The 18,857-nt window shown below is 38.8% G+C and overlaps 1 protein-coding gene across 1 annotated transcript in view; it reads right to left on the reverse strand.

The window, feature by feature from the left end:
• Positions 1-18,857, reverse strand: part of LOC127797577 (uncharacterized) — a 30,196-nt gene that overhangs the window by 3,236 nt on the left and 8,103 nt on the right. The window contains exons 5-12 of the mRNA XM_052330601.1: positions 18,551-18,656; positions 16,302-16,373; positions 15,602-15,661; positions 15,380-15,509; positions 15,117-15,304; positions 14,771-14,955; positions 13,413-13,540; positions 10,525-10,802 (exon numbers count right to left, since the gene is read on the reverse strand). Of these exons, the coding sequence (XP_052186561.1) occupies positions 10,525-10,802; positions 13,413-13,540; positions 14,771-14,955; positions 15,117-15,304; positions 15,380-15,509; positions 15,602-15,661; positions 16,302-16,373; positions 18,551-18,656 (1,147 nt within the window). The remainder of the gene's footprint in view (positions 1-10,524; positions 10,803-13,412; positions 13,541-14,770; positions 14,956-15,116; positions 15,305-15,379; positions 15,510-15,601; positions 15,662-16,301; positions 16,374-18,550; positions 18,657-18,857) is intronic.

Here is an 18,857-nt window from a genome sequence, read left to right on the forward strand (position 1 = left end):
AAAGTGGGACAAGCAAGAGCGAGAGAGAAAGAGCAAGTCCAAGGAGGGCGAAGGACCTTTAGAATTCACCTTGGATCCCGAAGTAACCCCTAGAATCGAAGGCGGCCACGACTTGGAAGGAGGAATTAGGGGTGGGTATCAGCCGGAAGTATGAGGAAGAAGGCTGGAGATGCCAATATTCGAAGGAGAGAACCCAGGTGATTGGATATTCTGAGCAAAAAGGTACTTTGCAGTAAATCAACTAACGAAAGAGGAGAAGATAGACACAGACGCACTGTGTTTTGAAGCCGCGGCTTTGGCTTGGTTTCAATGGGAGTCACGACGAAGGGGAATTCGGAGTTGGGAAGGCTTGAAGCAGGGAATTCTGGGTAGGTTTTGCTCCACTTAAGAAGGGTCGTTGGAAGAGCGTTTCTTGGCTCTCTGGCAAGAGGGGACTGTCAAAGAATATAGGTTGATGTTTGAGACGTTGGCTATGTCTGTGTCGGATGTTCCTAAGGCATTTTTGGAAGGCCAATTCCTAAACGGTCTCAAACCTGAAATAAGGGTTGAGATCAGGGTGCTGCAACCCCGAGAGTTCGATCAGATCATGACAGTGGCTCAAAATATTGAGGACAAGAACGTAACACTTTAGAACTATTTCAGGGCAACAAGACCACCAAAGAATGGGTACCCTTTTGCACCATCCGTCACCAACCGGACGTCCCCTGTATCAGCGAAGAGTTCGGTTTCCTCCCAAAAGTCTGTGACCCCAACGGGACCTCGATTTCACACCTCCGGAAGTGTCGGGAATTTCCCTTTTAAATGGCTTAGTGAGGCCAAATGGAAGGCCAAACGAGAGAAGGGCTTTTGTTTTCGCTGCGATGAGAAGTATTCGATGGGCCATAGGTGCAAAAACAAGGAACTCCAGGTTATGATGATCCATGACGAAGAAATAGGAGAGGCTGGGGGAGAGGAGGAAACATTGGAGGGGGGTGAAGAAGAGTTGATGAGTGGGAGGAAAGTGATTGAGCTATCCATGAATTCGGTTGTGGGATTGACTACACCACAAACGATGAAGCTAAGAGGACACATAGAAGGGCAGCCAGTAGTGGTGCTTATTGACGGAGGAGCAACCCATAATTTTATAGCAACCGAGCTAGTGCAACAGTTGGGTTTACCAAGGGTGGAAACAGTAGAATATGGGGTAATTATGGGAACGGGAATGGCAATGCAAAAGGCTGGAATTTGTAAAGGAGTAAAGCTTGTAGGAATTCAAAATTATACTTTCATAATAAATTTTGATTGACACAGCAGTCTTCTTATAGAGGGAGAGATTACATCAAAAATGGAAACTATCAAAAATGAAACTATCTCTAAGGAAACAAATTAAAACACAAAGAAGGAAATATACACTAAGATACATATGGACATAATCAAGAAAGATTCCTAAATGATAATTAGAGATCTTTCCTAATCTAAGATTAGGATCTCTTAACATTCTGATAAGTTAATACTCCCCATCAAGCTGGAGAGTGGATATCAACCATTCTCAGCTTGCTTACCATTCCGATAAGCAAGAAAGATTCCTAAATGATAATTAGAGATCTTTCCTAATTTAAACAGATCCCTTAACATTCTGATAAGTCAACACTCCCTCTCAAGCTGAAGAGTGGATATCAACTATTCCCCAGCTTGCTTACCAAAACATCGAACCTTCTTCCAGCTAGCCCTTTAGCCAACACATCTGCCACTTGATCTTCAGATGGCACATATGGGAATCGAATTAACCCAGCATCCAATTTTTCCTTGATAAAGTGTCGATCAATCTCTATATGTTTAGTTATGTCGTGTTGTACTAGATTATGGGCAATATTAATAACTGATTGATTATCACAAAGTAAGTCAATAGTACCTTGAACCTTGATTTTCAAGTCTTCTAAGATAATCCGAAGCCACAGAAGTTCACACAATCCAAGGGTCATTGCCCTAAGCTCTGCCTCTGCACTGGATCTTGCCACAACAATTTGCTTTTTACACCTCCAAGACACTAGGTTTCCCCCCCCCAAAACACACAATAGCCTGTAGTGGATCTCCTATCAACCAAGGATCCACCATAATCTGCATCAGTAAATCCTTGTACATTCAATTCAGTCCCTTTTTTAAACAAAATGCCTTTACCTGGTGTTACCTTTAGATAGTTCAGGATTTTCCGTACAGCTTGCATGTGCTCCTCGGTTGGACAATGCATGAACCAACTTACCAGACTGACAGCAAAGGCAATATCAAGCCTAGTATGTGAGAGATATATCAACATACCCACAAGTCTCTGAAACCTCTCTTTACCAACCATTTGTCCCTCTGAGTTCTCCTGCAATCTAAGATTAGGATCCACAAGTATACTAGACCCTTTTTCCTCCTGTCATTCCAATTTCAGCTAGAAGATCAAGAATGTAATTGCGTTGTGATAGAAAGATTCCAGTTTCTGAATAGGCTAACTCAATTCCTAGGAAATATTTAAGTACCCCAAGGTCTTTGATCTCGAATTCTTCAGCTAATTTCCTTTTTAAACTCTGTTGTTCATCCATATCACTTCTAGTCACAACTATATCATCAACATACACTAAGAGTGCTGTAACTTTTCCACCTGAATGTTTGAAAAAAAGAGTGTGATCACCTCTGCTCTGAGCATATCCCATAGACTTCATTGGCTTAAAAAATCTGCCAAACCATGCCCGGGGAGACTGTTTAAGTCCATATAGGGCCTTTTTAAGTTTACATACTATACCTGGATCCCTTTCCTGAAGTCCAGGAGGCACTTCCATGTATACCTCCTCTTCTAAATCCCCATGTAAGAAAGCATTCTTCACGTCTAACTGCTGCATTTTCCACCCAAAATGAGCTGCCAGGGATACAAGAATTCTCATCGTTGTCATTTTTGCTACTGGTGCAGAAGTCTCAAGGTAATTTATGCTATAAGACTGAGTATAGCCTTTGGCCACTAGTCTAACTTTATACCTTTCCAGTGTGCCATCAACTTTATACTTCAAATTAAATATCCATCTGCATCCAACTAGAGTGATTCCCTTAGGCTTAGGCACCAATTCCCATGTCTGATTTTTATTTAAGGCATTCATTTCCTCTTGCATGGCTTGCTTCCAATTATGGTTTTTTAGAGCCTCTTCTACTGACTTAATAGAGTCTAATGAGGTGAGGAAGCTTTTGTGGTTTTGGGAAAAGCGATGATAGGACAAGTTATCAGTTAAAGGGTGTAAAGTACAGCTTCTGACCCCTTTTCTCATAGCAATTGGTAGGTCTAAATCATCAGAAACGGGGCTGGAAAGGGATGAATCTAATGATTGTGCAGTTTCAGTCCTAGATCTGATGCTAGTGAGGGCTGAGACTCCACAATAGGTTGCCTCCTTTTGAACACATAGGGAGAACTCTTAAACCAAACTGGAGAGGATGGCCTGTGAACTGCTTGTTCAATACATTCTGTAGGTAGAGGAGAGGGGTTAGGAGATTGGGCTGGAACAGCATAGGAAGAAGGATTAGAACTAGACAAAACAGGAGTTGGTGTTAGGACAGGAAAAATTTCAAATTAAGTCTTGGTCCTCAATTCCTCGAGTCACCCGGGAGGACCAAGGTCTGGAGAGCCAAAGAAGGGCTGAGATTCAAGGAAAAAGACATCTTTGGATACAAAGAACTTTCGAGTTGGAGGGTAATAGCACTTGTAACCTTTTTGGGTTGGAGAATACCCTAGGAAGATACACCGAAGGGCACGAGGATCAAGCTTATCCCGATGTATTTTGGGGATATGAACAAAGCGCACGCAACCAAACACACGGAGAGGGAGAGGAGTATGCAAATAGTAATCGGGAAAAAAAGCGGATAGGCACTAGAATGGGCTACGGTGATTTAGGACTTTAGAGGGAACACGGTTGATGACATAGGCCGCGGTTAAAACGGCTTCACCCCAATAGGTTTTAGGAACATGAGTGTGATGAAGGAGTGTGCGAGCCACATTAAGGAGATGTCTCATCTTCCGCTTTGCTACTCCATTTTGTTGTGGAATGTCTACGCAAGAAGACTCATGAACAATACCCTCATGTTGAAAGAAAGAATTCAACTGATTATTAAAATAATTTTTAGCATTATTTGTTCTGAATTTTTGGACAGGAGTACCAAATTGGGTGGATACCATTTTGCAAAAATAAGGTAAGATAGTGCCAATTTCAGCCTTTTCTTTCAAAAGAAATACCCAACACATGCGAGTACAGTCATCAATAAAGGAAACAAACCACCGAGCCCTAGAACAGTTGGGAATTTTGGATGGTCCCCAAACATCGAAATGAACTAGGGAAAAAGGTTTAGAAGATAATTTGTTGCTCAAAGGATAAGACAACCTATGGTGTTTGGACAACACACACACATCACATTGAAACATCCTAGGATCTAAAGATTTAAACAAATGAGGAAACATAGCTTTTAATAAAGGAAAAGGCGGATGACCTAATCTATAATGTTGAAGCCAAATGGTGATGGATGCTAAAACAGAATGAGATGAACAAGCAATGACAACTGTTGCTTCCCTGTAGAACGGCCTGCCTTGTGTAAGGTATACAACCCATTACACTCCTCAGCCACACCAATCATCTTCCCCGTGATCATGTTTTGAAATTCACACATATGAGGGTAGAAGATAGCACGACAATTTAATTCTTTGGTTAGTTGGTGAATAGATATAAGATTGGTAGCTAATTGTGGGACAAGAAGAACTTGTTTGGCTATTAGCAAAGGGCTGAATTTAACTGTACCTTGGCCAGCAATAGGAACAGTGGTTCCATTAGCAATAACAATCTGTTTAGAGCTAACAAGAGGTTGGTAAGTGTCAAAGGAATTTACGTGAGGGGTCATGTGATCAGTAGCTCCTGAATCAAGGACCCAATTGGTATTCCCAGCAGTTTTAAAGACAAAAAAACACTCAGAATTGGCGAGTTTACCTTGTTGTGCAAGTGAACAAGCTCCATCTTGGAGAGTTTTGAGGAAATTCTTGAGTTTGTTCATCTCTTCTGCATTCAATTGTGAAATATCAGCACCAATAGATTCAGTTTTACCTACTGATTCAGCTTCCCCTTGATCTGTGAGGGAAAAATAGGCTTGAGTCCTAGGTGGACGACTCTTAAATCCACCTATCCTGCTTAGCACAACTTCTTTGCCATGGAGTTTGAAGCAGTTATCCTTAGTATGCCTAGGTTTTTTGCAATGACTGCACCACAAACCTTCTCATCCTAAATTTTTCTACGAATTTTCTGTCTTTCCTGCTTTAAACCGAGATCCATCTCTATGGCTTGACACCATGGCTGAGCCTTCAACATTGTGATCTCCTCTGATTTTCTCACTTCGAACAATGGAAAAAACCTCATTAAGAGTAGGTAATTTTTCCCTACCAAGCACTTGGATCCTCACTTGATCATATTTCGGATTAATCCCTGCTAGAAACTCTACAATCAAGTGCCTTTCTTGAATTTGTTTAAGTTTGATAGCATCATTGCCACAATCCATCTTGATATCTTGATAATGATCTAGTTCTAGCCACATCCCCTTCATTTTATTATAATATTCTGTTATAGTAGATGCCCCTTGCCTTGTTCTACTAATCTTAGTCTTAACCTCAAAAATCACCGAGGCATCTTGAACTTTATAATAGGTTTGCCTCACAGTCTTCCAAATGTCCCTAACTGACGTTCAAAACATAAAGTTTTTACTTACCTCCGGCTGCATGGCACTCCAAAGCCATGACATGATTGATGAATCTTCAATTTCCCATGCTGTGAAGGATGGGTCCGAATCTTTTGGACGAGTTCCAGTCAGGTGGCCTAGCTTTCCTCGGCCTTTGAGGAATGTGCTCACAAGTTGAGACCATTATAAGAAGTTTCGCCAATCAAGTCGGTAGGAAGGATGCATCCCGGGCATATCACCCCCTCCCATTGTTTGCTGATCATTAGGATAGGATTCATCAGTGGTAATGACCGGAGTTGCATCTGATATCTCAGGCATGTCTAAAGAAGTTTGAGTTTGGAAAGGGAGACTAGAAGTGCAGCTGGAACAGAATTGCCGAAGAACAAAACAAAATAGCAATTAAGGTTGGGCTGAAACCCTAGAGGAGTTTAGCGCAAAGAAGTGCAATGAAGGCACTATTAGGGTTTCAAAAATTTTAGAAGGGAAGGGAAAAGCTCTGATACCATGTCGGAATTCAGAATTATACTTTCATAATAAATTCTAATGGATACAGCAGTCCTCATATAGAGAGAGAGATTACATCAAAAATGAAAACTATCAAAAAGGAAACTATCTCTAAGGAAACAAATTAAAACACAAAGAAGGAAATATACACTAAGATACATATAGACATAATCAAGAAAGATTCCTAAATGATAATTAGAGATCTTTCCTAATCTAAGCAAATCTCTTAATATTCTGATAAGTCAACAAAGCTTAATCTTTAAAATCTGCAAATTGCGGAGGATTTTTTACCTCTAGAATTGGGGAGCTCGGATGTAATTTTGAGAATGAAGTGGCTAGTAGCAAGTGGAAAAAATGAATATGGATTGGAAGACCCAAAAGATGAAATTTCAGATAAGAGGCATAGTTGTCAAGTTGCAGGGGGACCCTAGTCTGAGCAAGACCTTGGTGTGTCCTTGAAGGCTATGGTGAAAGTCTTTAAGGAAAATGGGGAGGAAATGTTATTGGAATTGGGAACCCTGGCAGCCAAGATTAAAGATGATCAGAAGGAAGCTCCAGTGATACTAATGGGGGTGTTGGCCGAGTTTGAGAGGGTTTTCCCTATTCCGAAGGGGCTGCCACCTTGCAGGAGGAGGGAAGGGATCATGCCATAAACCTGGTTTCGAGAACCACCCCGGTTAGTGTAAGGCCCTACTGCTACCTTTATTTACAAAAAAAGAAATTGAAAAGTTGGTGGGAGAGATGTTGGTTGCTGGAATTGTTCAGCCTAGTTCCAGCCCATTTTCTAGTCTGGTGTTGTTAGTAAAGAAGAAGGATGGAGGATGGCGTTTTTGTGTGGACTATAGGGCTTTGAACAAGGTCACTATTCCAGACAAATTTTCCATTCTTGTGACAGATGAGTTATTTGATGAGTTGCACGGTGCCATGGTCTTCTCCAAGCTCAATTTGAAGTCTGGTTACCATCAGATTAGAGTCAAGTTTGAGGATGTTCCCAATACCACTTTCAGGACTCATGAAGGGCATTACGAGCTCCTAGTAATGCCATTCGGGCTAACGAATGTGCCAGGCACCTTCCAATTGTTGATGAATGATATTTTTAGAGAATATTTAAGGCATTTTGTGTTGGTATTTTTCGATGATATATTGGTGTATGGCAAGAATTTTGAACAACACACAAAACATTTACGTTGTGTCTTAAAGGTACTAGCGGACAACCATCTCTTTGCCAATAGGAAGAAGTGTGAGTTTGGACAGTTAGAAATTGAAAATTTAGGCCATATTATATCCCAACACAGGGTTTCAGCCGATCGAAATAAGGTACAAGCTCTATTAAATTGGCTTACTCCTACAATGATGAAGGAATTGAGAGGGTTTATTGGCCACAGGGTATTATGGACGTTTTTTTGAGAGATCATGGCAAGTTGGCAAGGCCTCTAATGGAGAGATTAAGGAAGAACAATTTCTTTTGGGATGTGGTAGTCGAGCACGCCTTCCAACAACTCAAGGCTAAAATAGTATCCTTACCTGTCTTAGCCTTGCCGGACTTTGGAAGGCCCTTCGTCATTGAAGTTGATGCCTTGGGACAAGGTATGGGGATTGCATTAATGCAAGAGCAAAGGCCTATTGCTTATTTCAGTCATGCTTTTAGTCAGTTGGAGAGGAAAAAATCTGTTTATGAGAGGGAACTGATGGCCATAGTGTTTGATGTGCAAAAATAGAGACACTACTTGTTAGGCAGGAAGTTTGCGGTTCGAACTAATCAAATGAGTCTCAAATACTTGATGGAACAACAGGTGGTGAGTCCAAAATACTTGAAATGGATGATGAAATTGATGGGGTTCCAATTTGAGATACAATATCGGCCAAGGTTGGAGAATAAAGCTGCTGATAGGATGTCACGAATCTGCCACCTAGCAACAATAATGGCCTTAACAGTGCCTAAGGTGGTCCAAATTGATCAGTTAGCCAATGAGGTAGAAGCAAATGAAAGATTGCAAGGAATTATCAAAGATTTCCAAGTTGATCCTTCTTCACAACCAACTTCCAACTAGTGAACCACCATCTCCTTTACAAGGGAAGGCTATATTTACCAAAGGGATCCACTCTCATTCTGTTGTTACTTCATGAGGACACAATGGAAGTGTAGGAGGACATTCAGGGTTCTTAAAAACTTACAAGAGGGTGGCAGCAAATGTCTATTGGCAGGGAATGAAGGAGGACATATATCGGTATGTAAGTGATTGCTCGATTTGCCAACAAAATAAATATATGGCCTTAGCACTGGGGGGACTCTTGCAGCCCCTTCCTATCCCTAACCAAAATTGGGATGACATTGCTCTGGACTTCATTGAGGGATTGCCAAAATTCTGGCAAGATGGACTCAATTTTGGTGGTGGTGAACAAACTTAGTAAGTACGGGCATTTCATTAGCCTTAAACACTTGTTTACAACTGGGGAGGTGGCAGGAATTTTTATTAAAGAAGTGGGGAGGCTTCATGGAATGCCAAGGTCCATTGTCTCGAATAGAGACAAAATTTTAATGAGAAAATTTTGGGAGAAGATGTTCCGACTACAAGGCACCAAACTCAACAGAAGCATAACCTATCACCCTCAAACGGATGGGCAGACAGAGGTAATTAATCGAACTTTAGAAACCTACCTACACTGTTTTGCTTCCTCAAAAATCAAAGGCATGGTATATATGGCTATCTTGGGATGAATTATGGTATAATACCTCCTACCACACAACTACCAGGGTGACTCCATTTCACGCAGTGTATGGGCGAGAACCACCACCCTTATTGAGATTTGAGAAGGGAACTACCCATGTTTCAATGGTGGAGCAGTTGATTGAGAGAGATTTAATCCTTGAGGAATTGAAGGCACAACTACTGAGAACACAAGCAATGATGAAGAGAGGGGCAAATCTGAAAAGAAGGGAGGTGAAATACAAAGAAGGAGACTTGGTTTATTTGAAATTAAGGCCATATCGTCAAAAATCGTTGACCGCTCGTGCAAATGAAAAGTTGGTTGCCCGATATTATGGTCCATTTGAAATTGGGAAAATGAAGTAGGCCCGGTAGCCTATAAGCTGATACTGCCACCTCATTACCCCATCCAACCCGTATTCCACGTGTCCCAACTACGGGAGGCAAGAGGGACATTGAAAGCTAATGTGGAAATTCCCTAACAGCTTAATGAAGACCTTGAGATGTTGGTAGAACCGGAGGCAATGCTTGGAGTTCAGTCAGGGATCGGAAAGAACTTATGGGAATTAGAGGTGCTCATACAATGGAAGGGGCTACCACTATTAAAACCTACTTGGGAGCCTTACCACTAGATCCAGTAGCAATTTCCATTTTTCCACCTTGAGGACAAGGTGAAAGTTGGAGGGGGGGGGAGTAATGATGTCCACTAGACGTACCAAAGACGATCCCAGGGACAGGGGTAGGAGAGTAAATTGGCTGGCTAGCATAACAGCCAACCATGTGCGGGGCGTAGAGTTGGAAATTGCTGGTTTGTGTAACAAACCAGGAGGTGCAAATCCAAATTCAATTAGAGGAGGAGGAGAAGAAAATATAAATAGGAGAGAAAATTGTAGGAGAGGGTCTGATTTTGGATTTTGGACTCAGTTTCTGAAGAGTTAAGGGCCTCTCAAATGCCCTATTTTTCTTGTATTCCTGATTGAATTGGTGGATTGAATCAAAGAGCAGTGAATTATTTTCTAGTACCCATCAGATGTTAGGGGAAAGCGTCATAATGCTGTTGTAATGGTGATAAAAGCATAAAGCCCTGGATTTTATGGAAATCCGACACGACAAACTCGGTTAGACTTCAAGCAAAAAACTTTACGGACTTCTTTAAGTGGGTAACCGTTATATTTCTTATGGTGCTCTGGTTGCTCTCCCTTGTTAAAGAGATTTCTGAGAAGATAATAAGGTGAACTTGCACTAATTATCAATTGCTTTGCAGTTCAAATATGGAGCCAGTAGAAACATTAGAGGACTACAAAACTCGTAACGGGGGGATCATAGACACACAAAAAAAATTTACATGGGGGAAAACTTAAAGCTAAAGTTTGAAATCTATTGTCAGAGATGTCAACAAGATTGGGTAATGCCACAAAAAAAAAATTCAAAATAAAATAATTTGGTAACAAAAAACTTGATAGGAGATTGAAGACAGTTAGACCATGCGAGTATAGTTATAAAACCATGATTTGAACACTTAATAAGGGACTGATATTCAAGGATGATTCTGTTCTCATCAGCAAATAGATGCATACCGACTTTTTGCACATACCACAGTCAGGAGTGCTTCTAATGCCTCTAGTGCAGCTATCTTTATTGATATTGTGGCTGGGTTTATGGGCATCCCCACATCTAGATCAACTCTATCAGGCTGCTCTTGAAGAGAATTGGCTATACTAGCCTGCTTCCGTTTCTTTTGGAAGGGCAGCAACATATCATTGGAGGGCTTTGCAAATGGACTAGAAGATATTCCACCACCCTCATGGGCACTAGAGTCCAAATCAACAATGGCATTGTCGATAACATCCTGGCTGATATAAACTGCAGTTCCTGAACATATACAACCATGCAAAAATATATTACTCAAACTGTCTAACGAGAACCAACAATTTAACTTATAGTAAACTAAGCTAACATAAAAAGGCTATTCATGGATGGCTTGAGGCCAGCCCTATTTATGTATGTGCTAACACTCTACACTAAGAACAACAAAAGTTCGTTTTGGAATTTGAGAACAGAAAATGAGAAGTTATCTGAGTTAGTGCCACCATCCAAGGTTGTGCAACATAGATTTTTCTTTCTTTTTTAATTTTATTTTAAATTATTAATAAGGTCTTGCAACTCTGCCCTCACCTGGTGGGATTAAGGCTTCTGATTGTTGTTGCAAGGTCTTGCAACTCTGATACCAATAGCATACGTGACATTTTTTCTTTTTCTCAAGGTTCAGAAAATGAGGTCAGATTGTAATTCTAGGTTTTGCTTTTCATCTTTGAACAAATGAGGAATTATAAGTCAGCTAGTCCTTTGAGCTGTCAGGTGTCAATTACTTCCACGCTTCTACTTGACCTACCAAGAACTCGCCTTTAAAGCATTATAATGCTTGTAATAATTAAGAAGGCAGATCAGTATCAAACCTTCCCTTACATACATCTTAAATACTAGGATATGGTGCAGTAAAGTCTAGTCAGGCTGTTTGGGAGGTTAGTTCATGGTTTTCATTTGTGTCACAGGAATCATAATCCCTAACTGGTATCTCATCTCATTTTTGAGGTGACACCCTGCCTTTTGTGGAAACTCAGAAGAGGCTTCCAGATATCTGCATATGTTCGTTTATCCTTTAAGGTCGTCCCTGGCTCATGAGTTAATTTGAAGAAGAATGAGATCACGCCAGTTAAGGTGGTGATAAAGATGCAGATTTTGGGTAGTAATTACAATTATAAGACAAGGCTTTCAAACAACTTATTTTGGGTTTTCAGCTGATACGAAGAGGCTTAACAAGAGATTGACTTTGGAAGAGGTGGTATTTGTCACAGGGACAGCACTTTAACACTTACCAAGACAAGTCTCTCTATCTTACTAGATATTCTAAGTTTTTTTCACTACTCTAGATGATGATAGAATGTTTAGAAGAATAAGACACAGTCAAGTTTGTTTGGTAATGTGGAATCTTTAAACTCTGACAAAAAAAATGAAATTGATGGATGTTATGATCAAGGAAACATATTAGTATTATTTGCCTTAAGAGAGACGAGATAGGTTAGACAAGAAAGCAAAAATGTTGACTAGGTTTGGCTATAAACTTTGGTGCCTAAGCAAGGTCAAACAAAGGATGAAATAGGATAATTTCAGATAAGATTTTAAAGAATGAAGCAGAATATGTGAAGAGGTCAGGAGGGGATTATCGCAGTTAAAAATTATTCTATGGGAAGAGACTTAGAATATTATTAGTACATACCCACTACATGTTGGGTTGGGAGAAAAGATAAAGATAATTTTGGGAGAATTTATAGAGATTATTGCAAGAAATACTTAAGAGGAAAGAAAATCATTATAAGAGATGACTTAAATGGTCAGGTGAACTAAAAAATGAATAGATACAGAGATGTGTATGGATTATGACTCAGAAAAGATACATAATGGAAAATTCATTTTGCGACATATGGTCTCAGTATGAGATGTTATGATAATATACTTGAAGATCAACTCATTCCCATAAAAGATCAGTTAAGATATCTTGGATCAATTATTCAAAATGACGAAAAGAATAATGAGGATGCTACCCATAGAATTAAGGTAGGATGGTTACAATAGAAAAGTAGAAATGATGTTTTATGTGATAGTAAGATTTCATTAAAGTTAAAAAATATTTAAAAGACAACTATAAAATCAGCTTTGTTGTATGGCACAAAATGTTGGGCAACAAAGCATTAACATGCACATAACATAAGCGTCACAAAGATGTGGATATTACCTTGGATGTGTGTCCACACAAGAAAAAGATAAGATAAAATTATAAATAAGGTTATCAAAAATAAAGTTAAAGTGACTCCTATTGAAGATAAGATGCATGAAATGCAATTAAAATGATTTGATCATGTGAAAAAAAAACAAAAGAGGCTCCTGTGAGGAGAGTGGATGCAATGAACGAGTATTTAGCAAGAGAGGCATAGGAAGATCAAGAAAAGCTTGCGGGAGATTCTCTGGTATGATGTGAGTCATAAGGCCATAGATAGAAATGATTGGCAAGCTACAATTCATGTAGGAATAAGGCTTGATATGTTGTTGCTATGCATCAATGTGCAGCCATTACTTTGTCCACCTGGGCACTTCATGAGTTGATATTCAAACTCAAATTAGTTTGAGGGGGGAGGTTAAATATCTTGAGAATATAGCTAGAATATTTTATAGATTTTTTATATATTCATTGTAACCTTTCATGGTTGTTTATTACCTTTTTAGGTTTTAGTCAAAGACTTATACCCATCGTATACCCTCTAAAGTGCAATACAAGCATAAAATATTCTCTTACTTTAACATTACACATATACCTCGACTATATATTTGATCAACATACTGCTGTTACTATATTGATAACATTAATAGATAAATTCAACAGTACTCCACAATGGAGGTAGGAATTTTTAGGAACTAAATGCTTACCAACCCCTGTGGAGAGCAGCAAAATCCTTGTTATTGAGTAGACCTTTATCCTTAGATCTGGCAATACACATCTCTTGAAATATTCTTTTAATATCTGCACAATTTCTGCTACATGTGGTAATAGTTCACTGCAAAACATAAAACAGGTGAGCGTGCTTTGAAGATAGAGCCAGACAGAAATGAAAATAAAAATTTTAGTCAGATCCAGTAGGGAATGTAGCAAAAAGAGAAACTAAACACCTAAGTATTTAATGGTTAAGAGAAACTAACTGAAGTTATCCCCAGAATATGCCAGTAAAAACAGATCCCATGAAGGTGACATGCACATTTTCTTAATTCAAAACAAGATCAAGTTCTATAAAATTTCCATTTATAATCTAAGAAACTCCTATAATAGTTGAAAAGAAGTAAAAAGAAAGATCTTGAACAGACACACAATTACATGAGTTATAGATCGCCAGTTACTATCTATGGCCATATCCTCTGCAAAGCCCTTATAACTCATATAATACCAACATGTTCCAACCAAGGTTCTCTTGATCTCCTCTATCTCTTTTGCTAAAGATTTCTTCCATTCCATCCACTCTCGCCACAGGACCTTCCATCGATCTCCATAACTTAGCCTGCTTTTAAGTAGGCACAGCACGAGATGATTACGCGCCCTTCCCGCTAGTGTCTCTAGGACTTCCATTGTTGGTATCTTTAGAAGAAACTAAAGGCACCAACCTAGATTGGATATATCACTCAAACTACCAAAACAGAGAACTAAAATGTTAAAACTCCCTAGCTTGAGAAGCCACTCGTCTCTAGATAAGAAATTTACACTAGTTCTCAACCTTTACTGCCTTATGGTAAGCTTCCGCTAATGTATCAGGGAGAACAAGACATTTAACTAACCTCTCATTTAACTTTTGATCTCAACCCTATAACTCAAGGGTCTTCTTACTGTTATACCTCAAAATAAGTACCCAGAATTTGCTCGGATAAGCAGTCACGGTTGACTTGAGATATTAGTAACTGCCACCTATAGAGATAAGAAAATATTTCTTTTCTAAACTCTCTTATTAGAAGCTGTAAAGTCATGAGCTCTTGTCCATAACAAATTCATTTGGACCCATAGAGAATAATTCTTGTTGGAACCAAGTTTAATTTGACAAAACAACCTATTTATGTGGTCATATGTCATACAGAACTTAGCCTAATAACTTGGGGCGTCTACTTTAACCTCTTTGATGATATCTTTAGGATCCTCAAGAACATATTCAGGCCCCCACAAACAAAAATAAATAATGCAGTTCAAGAAAGCTTCAACCTGAAACAAAAATCATTTTCTTTTTCAGGTCAATACTGTCATTCACCTGAACACACCCTCTAAGACAGCACCAAGGAGATCCAGACTGCACAAATGCAGAACTGGAAGTTCTGAACATATGCGTTCTTGTTGCATGGAAGTAATGCAAGACAATAAGGCTTGGGACAAGGACCCATCAACCATCAGCACTCTCCGAGCAAGGGCTACCAATTGTTGGATTGGAACTTTTACCTGTCATTTAAGAATAAAAAGATTATTTCTAAGAACAGCAGCATAGTTATATCAATTATATTTCACTACTGAACACAGGAAGTCCCAAAGTAACTGTTAAAGAAGTGGATCTTCATCTTTTTGTAAACTGGAAAAAGTTAACCCTAATTAAGTAGTAGTACCTGTACAGGATAAGAACATGTAAGCATTGTACAACAACAATGCATCAAGATAGAGATAGTGGATATCTGCAATGGCTCGGGTCTTTTTGTTCCATGTTCTGACACTTCTCCTGCTAGATGACCTAAGGGAGGAGGGGGATCTTTTCCAGGGGGAACCAATAGCCTCATAGCTTCATTACTTTTTGATTCTGCAAGAAGTGAAACAAACCCATAATTCCTAGATACCAGCAAATACCAATTGTCAGCATAGTCTTACTACACACCTTCTTCAACACCCTGAAAATTATCATTTAGGTGCATATTGATTGATAATAAAATCTTCTGCATCATTAATGACCAGCTATCCTCATCTCCTCTTGATTTTGGTAGTAATGCCAAGCAATGACCAAGCTCCTAAACAGAGAAATCAAATAAGTTTGCATTCATAGGCATTGCCTGTTACCATATACCAGAGACTGAGATTGAGCATTCAGAACCACTCTTACCTCCAACAATTTTCGACTGCACTTCCCTGACATAATTTTTGAAACAACAGCAGATTCAGCCTGCAAAAAGAAATTGTGTGCTTATGTTAGCAATCAAATAAAGCAAGTAAAATCAACTGCAGAAAAATATATATGTATCAGCTGCAGCAACTTAAATGAGCGCCCCCCCCCCCCCCCCCCCCCCCCTCTCAAAAAAAAAAAAATCTGAGAACTCCTCCAACAGAGAGAGAGAGAGAGGGAACAGAACTCAAAAACAATTAAACAAACAAAATAACAACAAAAAACAAGAACTGCTCATCATACAACAAGACAAGTCACATTCACAACTAAATCAAACTATGATTTACTTTTCAACCTACAGATTCAGTACAGCATTTGGCACCATAATCATAAGGTCCATGATAATTACTCTCCCACTTTGAGTTTTCAATTCCAATTCTCTAAATTTTATCACGTTTCACAACCAAATGCTTGGATTCCCAGTAGTACTGTTCTTAGATTTCACAAAAACAAGTTTTAGTTTATATATCAACGGGCTATAGAAGTAAATCATAAGCCTCGGTTGATACAAGTATGGTATATAACAAATTTAATACATATGGTGGCTTCTTTTAAGTAGGCTAAGCCATCATTTAAACACTCCAATCCTATTAAGACAATGTAATTGGAAATCTTCAAATCAAAGGACCAGAAAACATACGCTATCATAAAAACAACTAATGGAAGCAGGGAAGGAAGTTAAAAAGGTGGACAGCAATCGAACAGCTCCTTCCTGCAGGAATGACCACAACAGAAAGATGTCAGTCTTGAAATTATAAAACTAGATCACAAATGGCACTACTGAACAGATGATCCAAAACACAAAATGAAGTTACAATCACTCCAACCAGTGAAATAATCTTTCCTAAACAAGGTAGAAAAATATAGACCACAAATACAGCATGACTCTTATCTGACTTGTGTGCAAAATAGGGATGTCAATGTACATATAACTTAGCTCATGTCTAATTTAAAAAACAGATCGTTCCCCATCTTGAAATTCATTTTAAGTACAAATTTGAGGAGTTGTTTCGGCGACAAAAGTCACAAAACATGTTTTCATTTTCCAACTGATGTAATTAAATGTTGTCTATTTCGTTTTCCATCAAAAAGTGACAAAATGAGATTTTTAAGGGATTTTTCTATGCTTCAAATAGTCACTAGGGGATAACTGTGAGAAAAGCAAGTGCAGTGTGACATAATCTTCAACAGTGAAATTATCCACAATCTACTGGGAAAGGTGTGTATATGGTGGCATGAATCCAGTAATGAAATCAGTGGGATAATCATGGGAAAGGCATGCGCAAGGTGAACACAATTGGAAACATGAGAAAATCCAAAGGCCACCATGGGATAGTCACAATGATCAAAATGTTCCATCTGATTTTGAAGCTTGATTTACTTGCATTTGCTCCTTCTTAGATAGGTCTGGAATCTTTGAAACTGGTAAAGACTTTAACCTAATTCTGACTTCTTTTTTTTTTCTTTTTTTGCTACACGACCAGAAAAGTCTTAATAAGGACAGGGAACCCAAAGTTCATATTTTTCACTGCCAAGGGCTAGCAGATCAACAAACTACAAAAAAAGGACGAGAAAAAATAGAAGATGAAGAACAAGAAGAGTCCACCTTCAACCAAGATAAAATGGATGAAATAATCCAAAAGCCTTCCTATTTCTTTCATTCCACACATGGAAAAATAGTGAAAGAAAGTGATGTCCAAACTATCTTAGGTGACCTATGAGTAGCTACACCTTCAAAAACACAAAAAACCCAAAACCATGCCTGGCATCACCATTTGTACACCCAAAATCAACTACATACCACCCATATTTGGCCACAAAGTAGTGAAGGAGATGATCCACTGAATCACCACTCTGTACCCAAGAAATAACAATCAATAGCTACCTACGTACGCTTCCTAAGATTGTCAAAATTAATAATAGCGCTGATGACATCTGTCCAAGGAAGAAAGGCAACCCTAAAAGGAATGACCATACTCCAGATGGATTTCTAGGGGAAGTCAGCCCTCCCCTTCTCAAAAAGAGCATCCGAATAGGGAAAAGCAGTTTATTCCCCCCCCCCCCCCCTCCAAAAAAAAAAAAAAAACAATAATAATAATAATAAATAATAATAATAATAACAATAATAAAAAGAAAGAAAAAAGGTAATGGGCACCAAACCCATCTATAGTTCTCTTACAGGCTAAGCAAGACAGTCACAAAAACCCATCATCAAGTCACTTCCCAGTCTTGTAGGCTCTCAACAACATAACACTTAATCTGAGTCTCACTAGGTGGGATAAGCTCATTGCCAGTCATCTTTATCTGTGCCATATCTTCTGTAAGGTAATTCTAACCCATATTATGCCTAAGAGTTTTCCACCAATTCTTTATTTTATGATTATATCCTCAATAGAAGCAAAAGTAAATAGGTCAAAGAAAGCATCCTTATTATCCTAACTAATGTTTGAAGTTTTCTTAAACCCAAAATTTCATATTATTATTCCAATTTTAATCCTACACTGTTTTCAACCCTATGCACTTGTTTGTTGTCTTCTCATCTCATCTTACACTAGATAGACCCACAATATTCGCTCATGAAGGTACATTTAAGTTGTGACATTTTCTCACCACTGAAACCACCTCTTAGATCACAAATTTCAAGTTCAGCTCTAGCATGTTTAGTTCTTCAGTCTCTCAACATGAGACTGAAAAGAGCAAGGTGCAATGCATATTAAAATAACCATCAATGGCATCAACACATACTCGTCATGTCAGTTAACATCAACATTATCTAGTTTCTTTAATTAAAAGACATCAATGATAAAGAAGTTAGTTAAGCTAAATTTCTGGAATCAGGTACAGTTTAATAACCAGGTAAGAATAAGTATCCAAGCAATTAATACTAACCAATAAAGCTTCTGAGCTATCTTCATTCAGAATCTTCAAAACTGATCGCACAACTTTTACAGCCACAGAGTTTACTTCTTTCTTTACCCTTGGAAATTTGCGCAGCCTAATTTGGAGAGAAAAGACAATATCTATGAGCCTTGCAACAGTACCAATTAAAAAATGCTTCAAGGCAAACGGATGAATATTATTAATTGTAATCTCTGATTCCAAAGTGTAGCAGCATGTGCAAGCATAAGATTGATGTATATAGGTCTCTCACCTAGATGTACATACCCGGTAACAGCTGTTCTACTATAAAAGTCCA

The sequence above is a fragment of the Diospyros lotus genome, chromosome 3, assembly GCF_014633365.1.
Source record: "Diospyros lotus cultivar Yz01 chromosome 3, ASM1463336v1, whole genome shotgun sequence".
Classification (NCBI taxonomy): Eukaryota; Viridiplantae; Streptophyta; class Magnoliopsida; order Ericales; family Ebenaceae; genus Diospyros; species Diospyros lotus.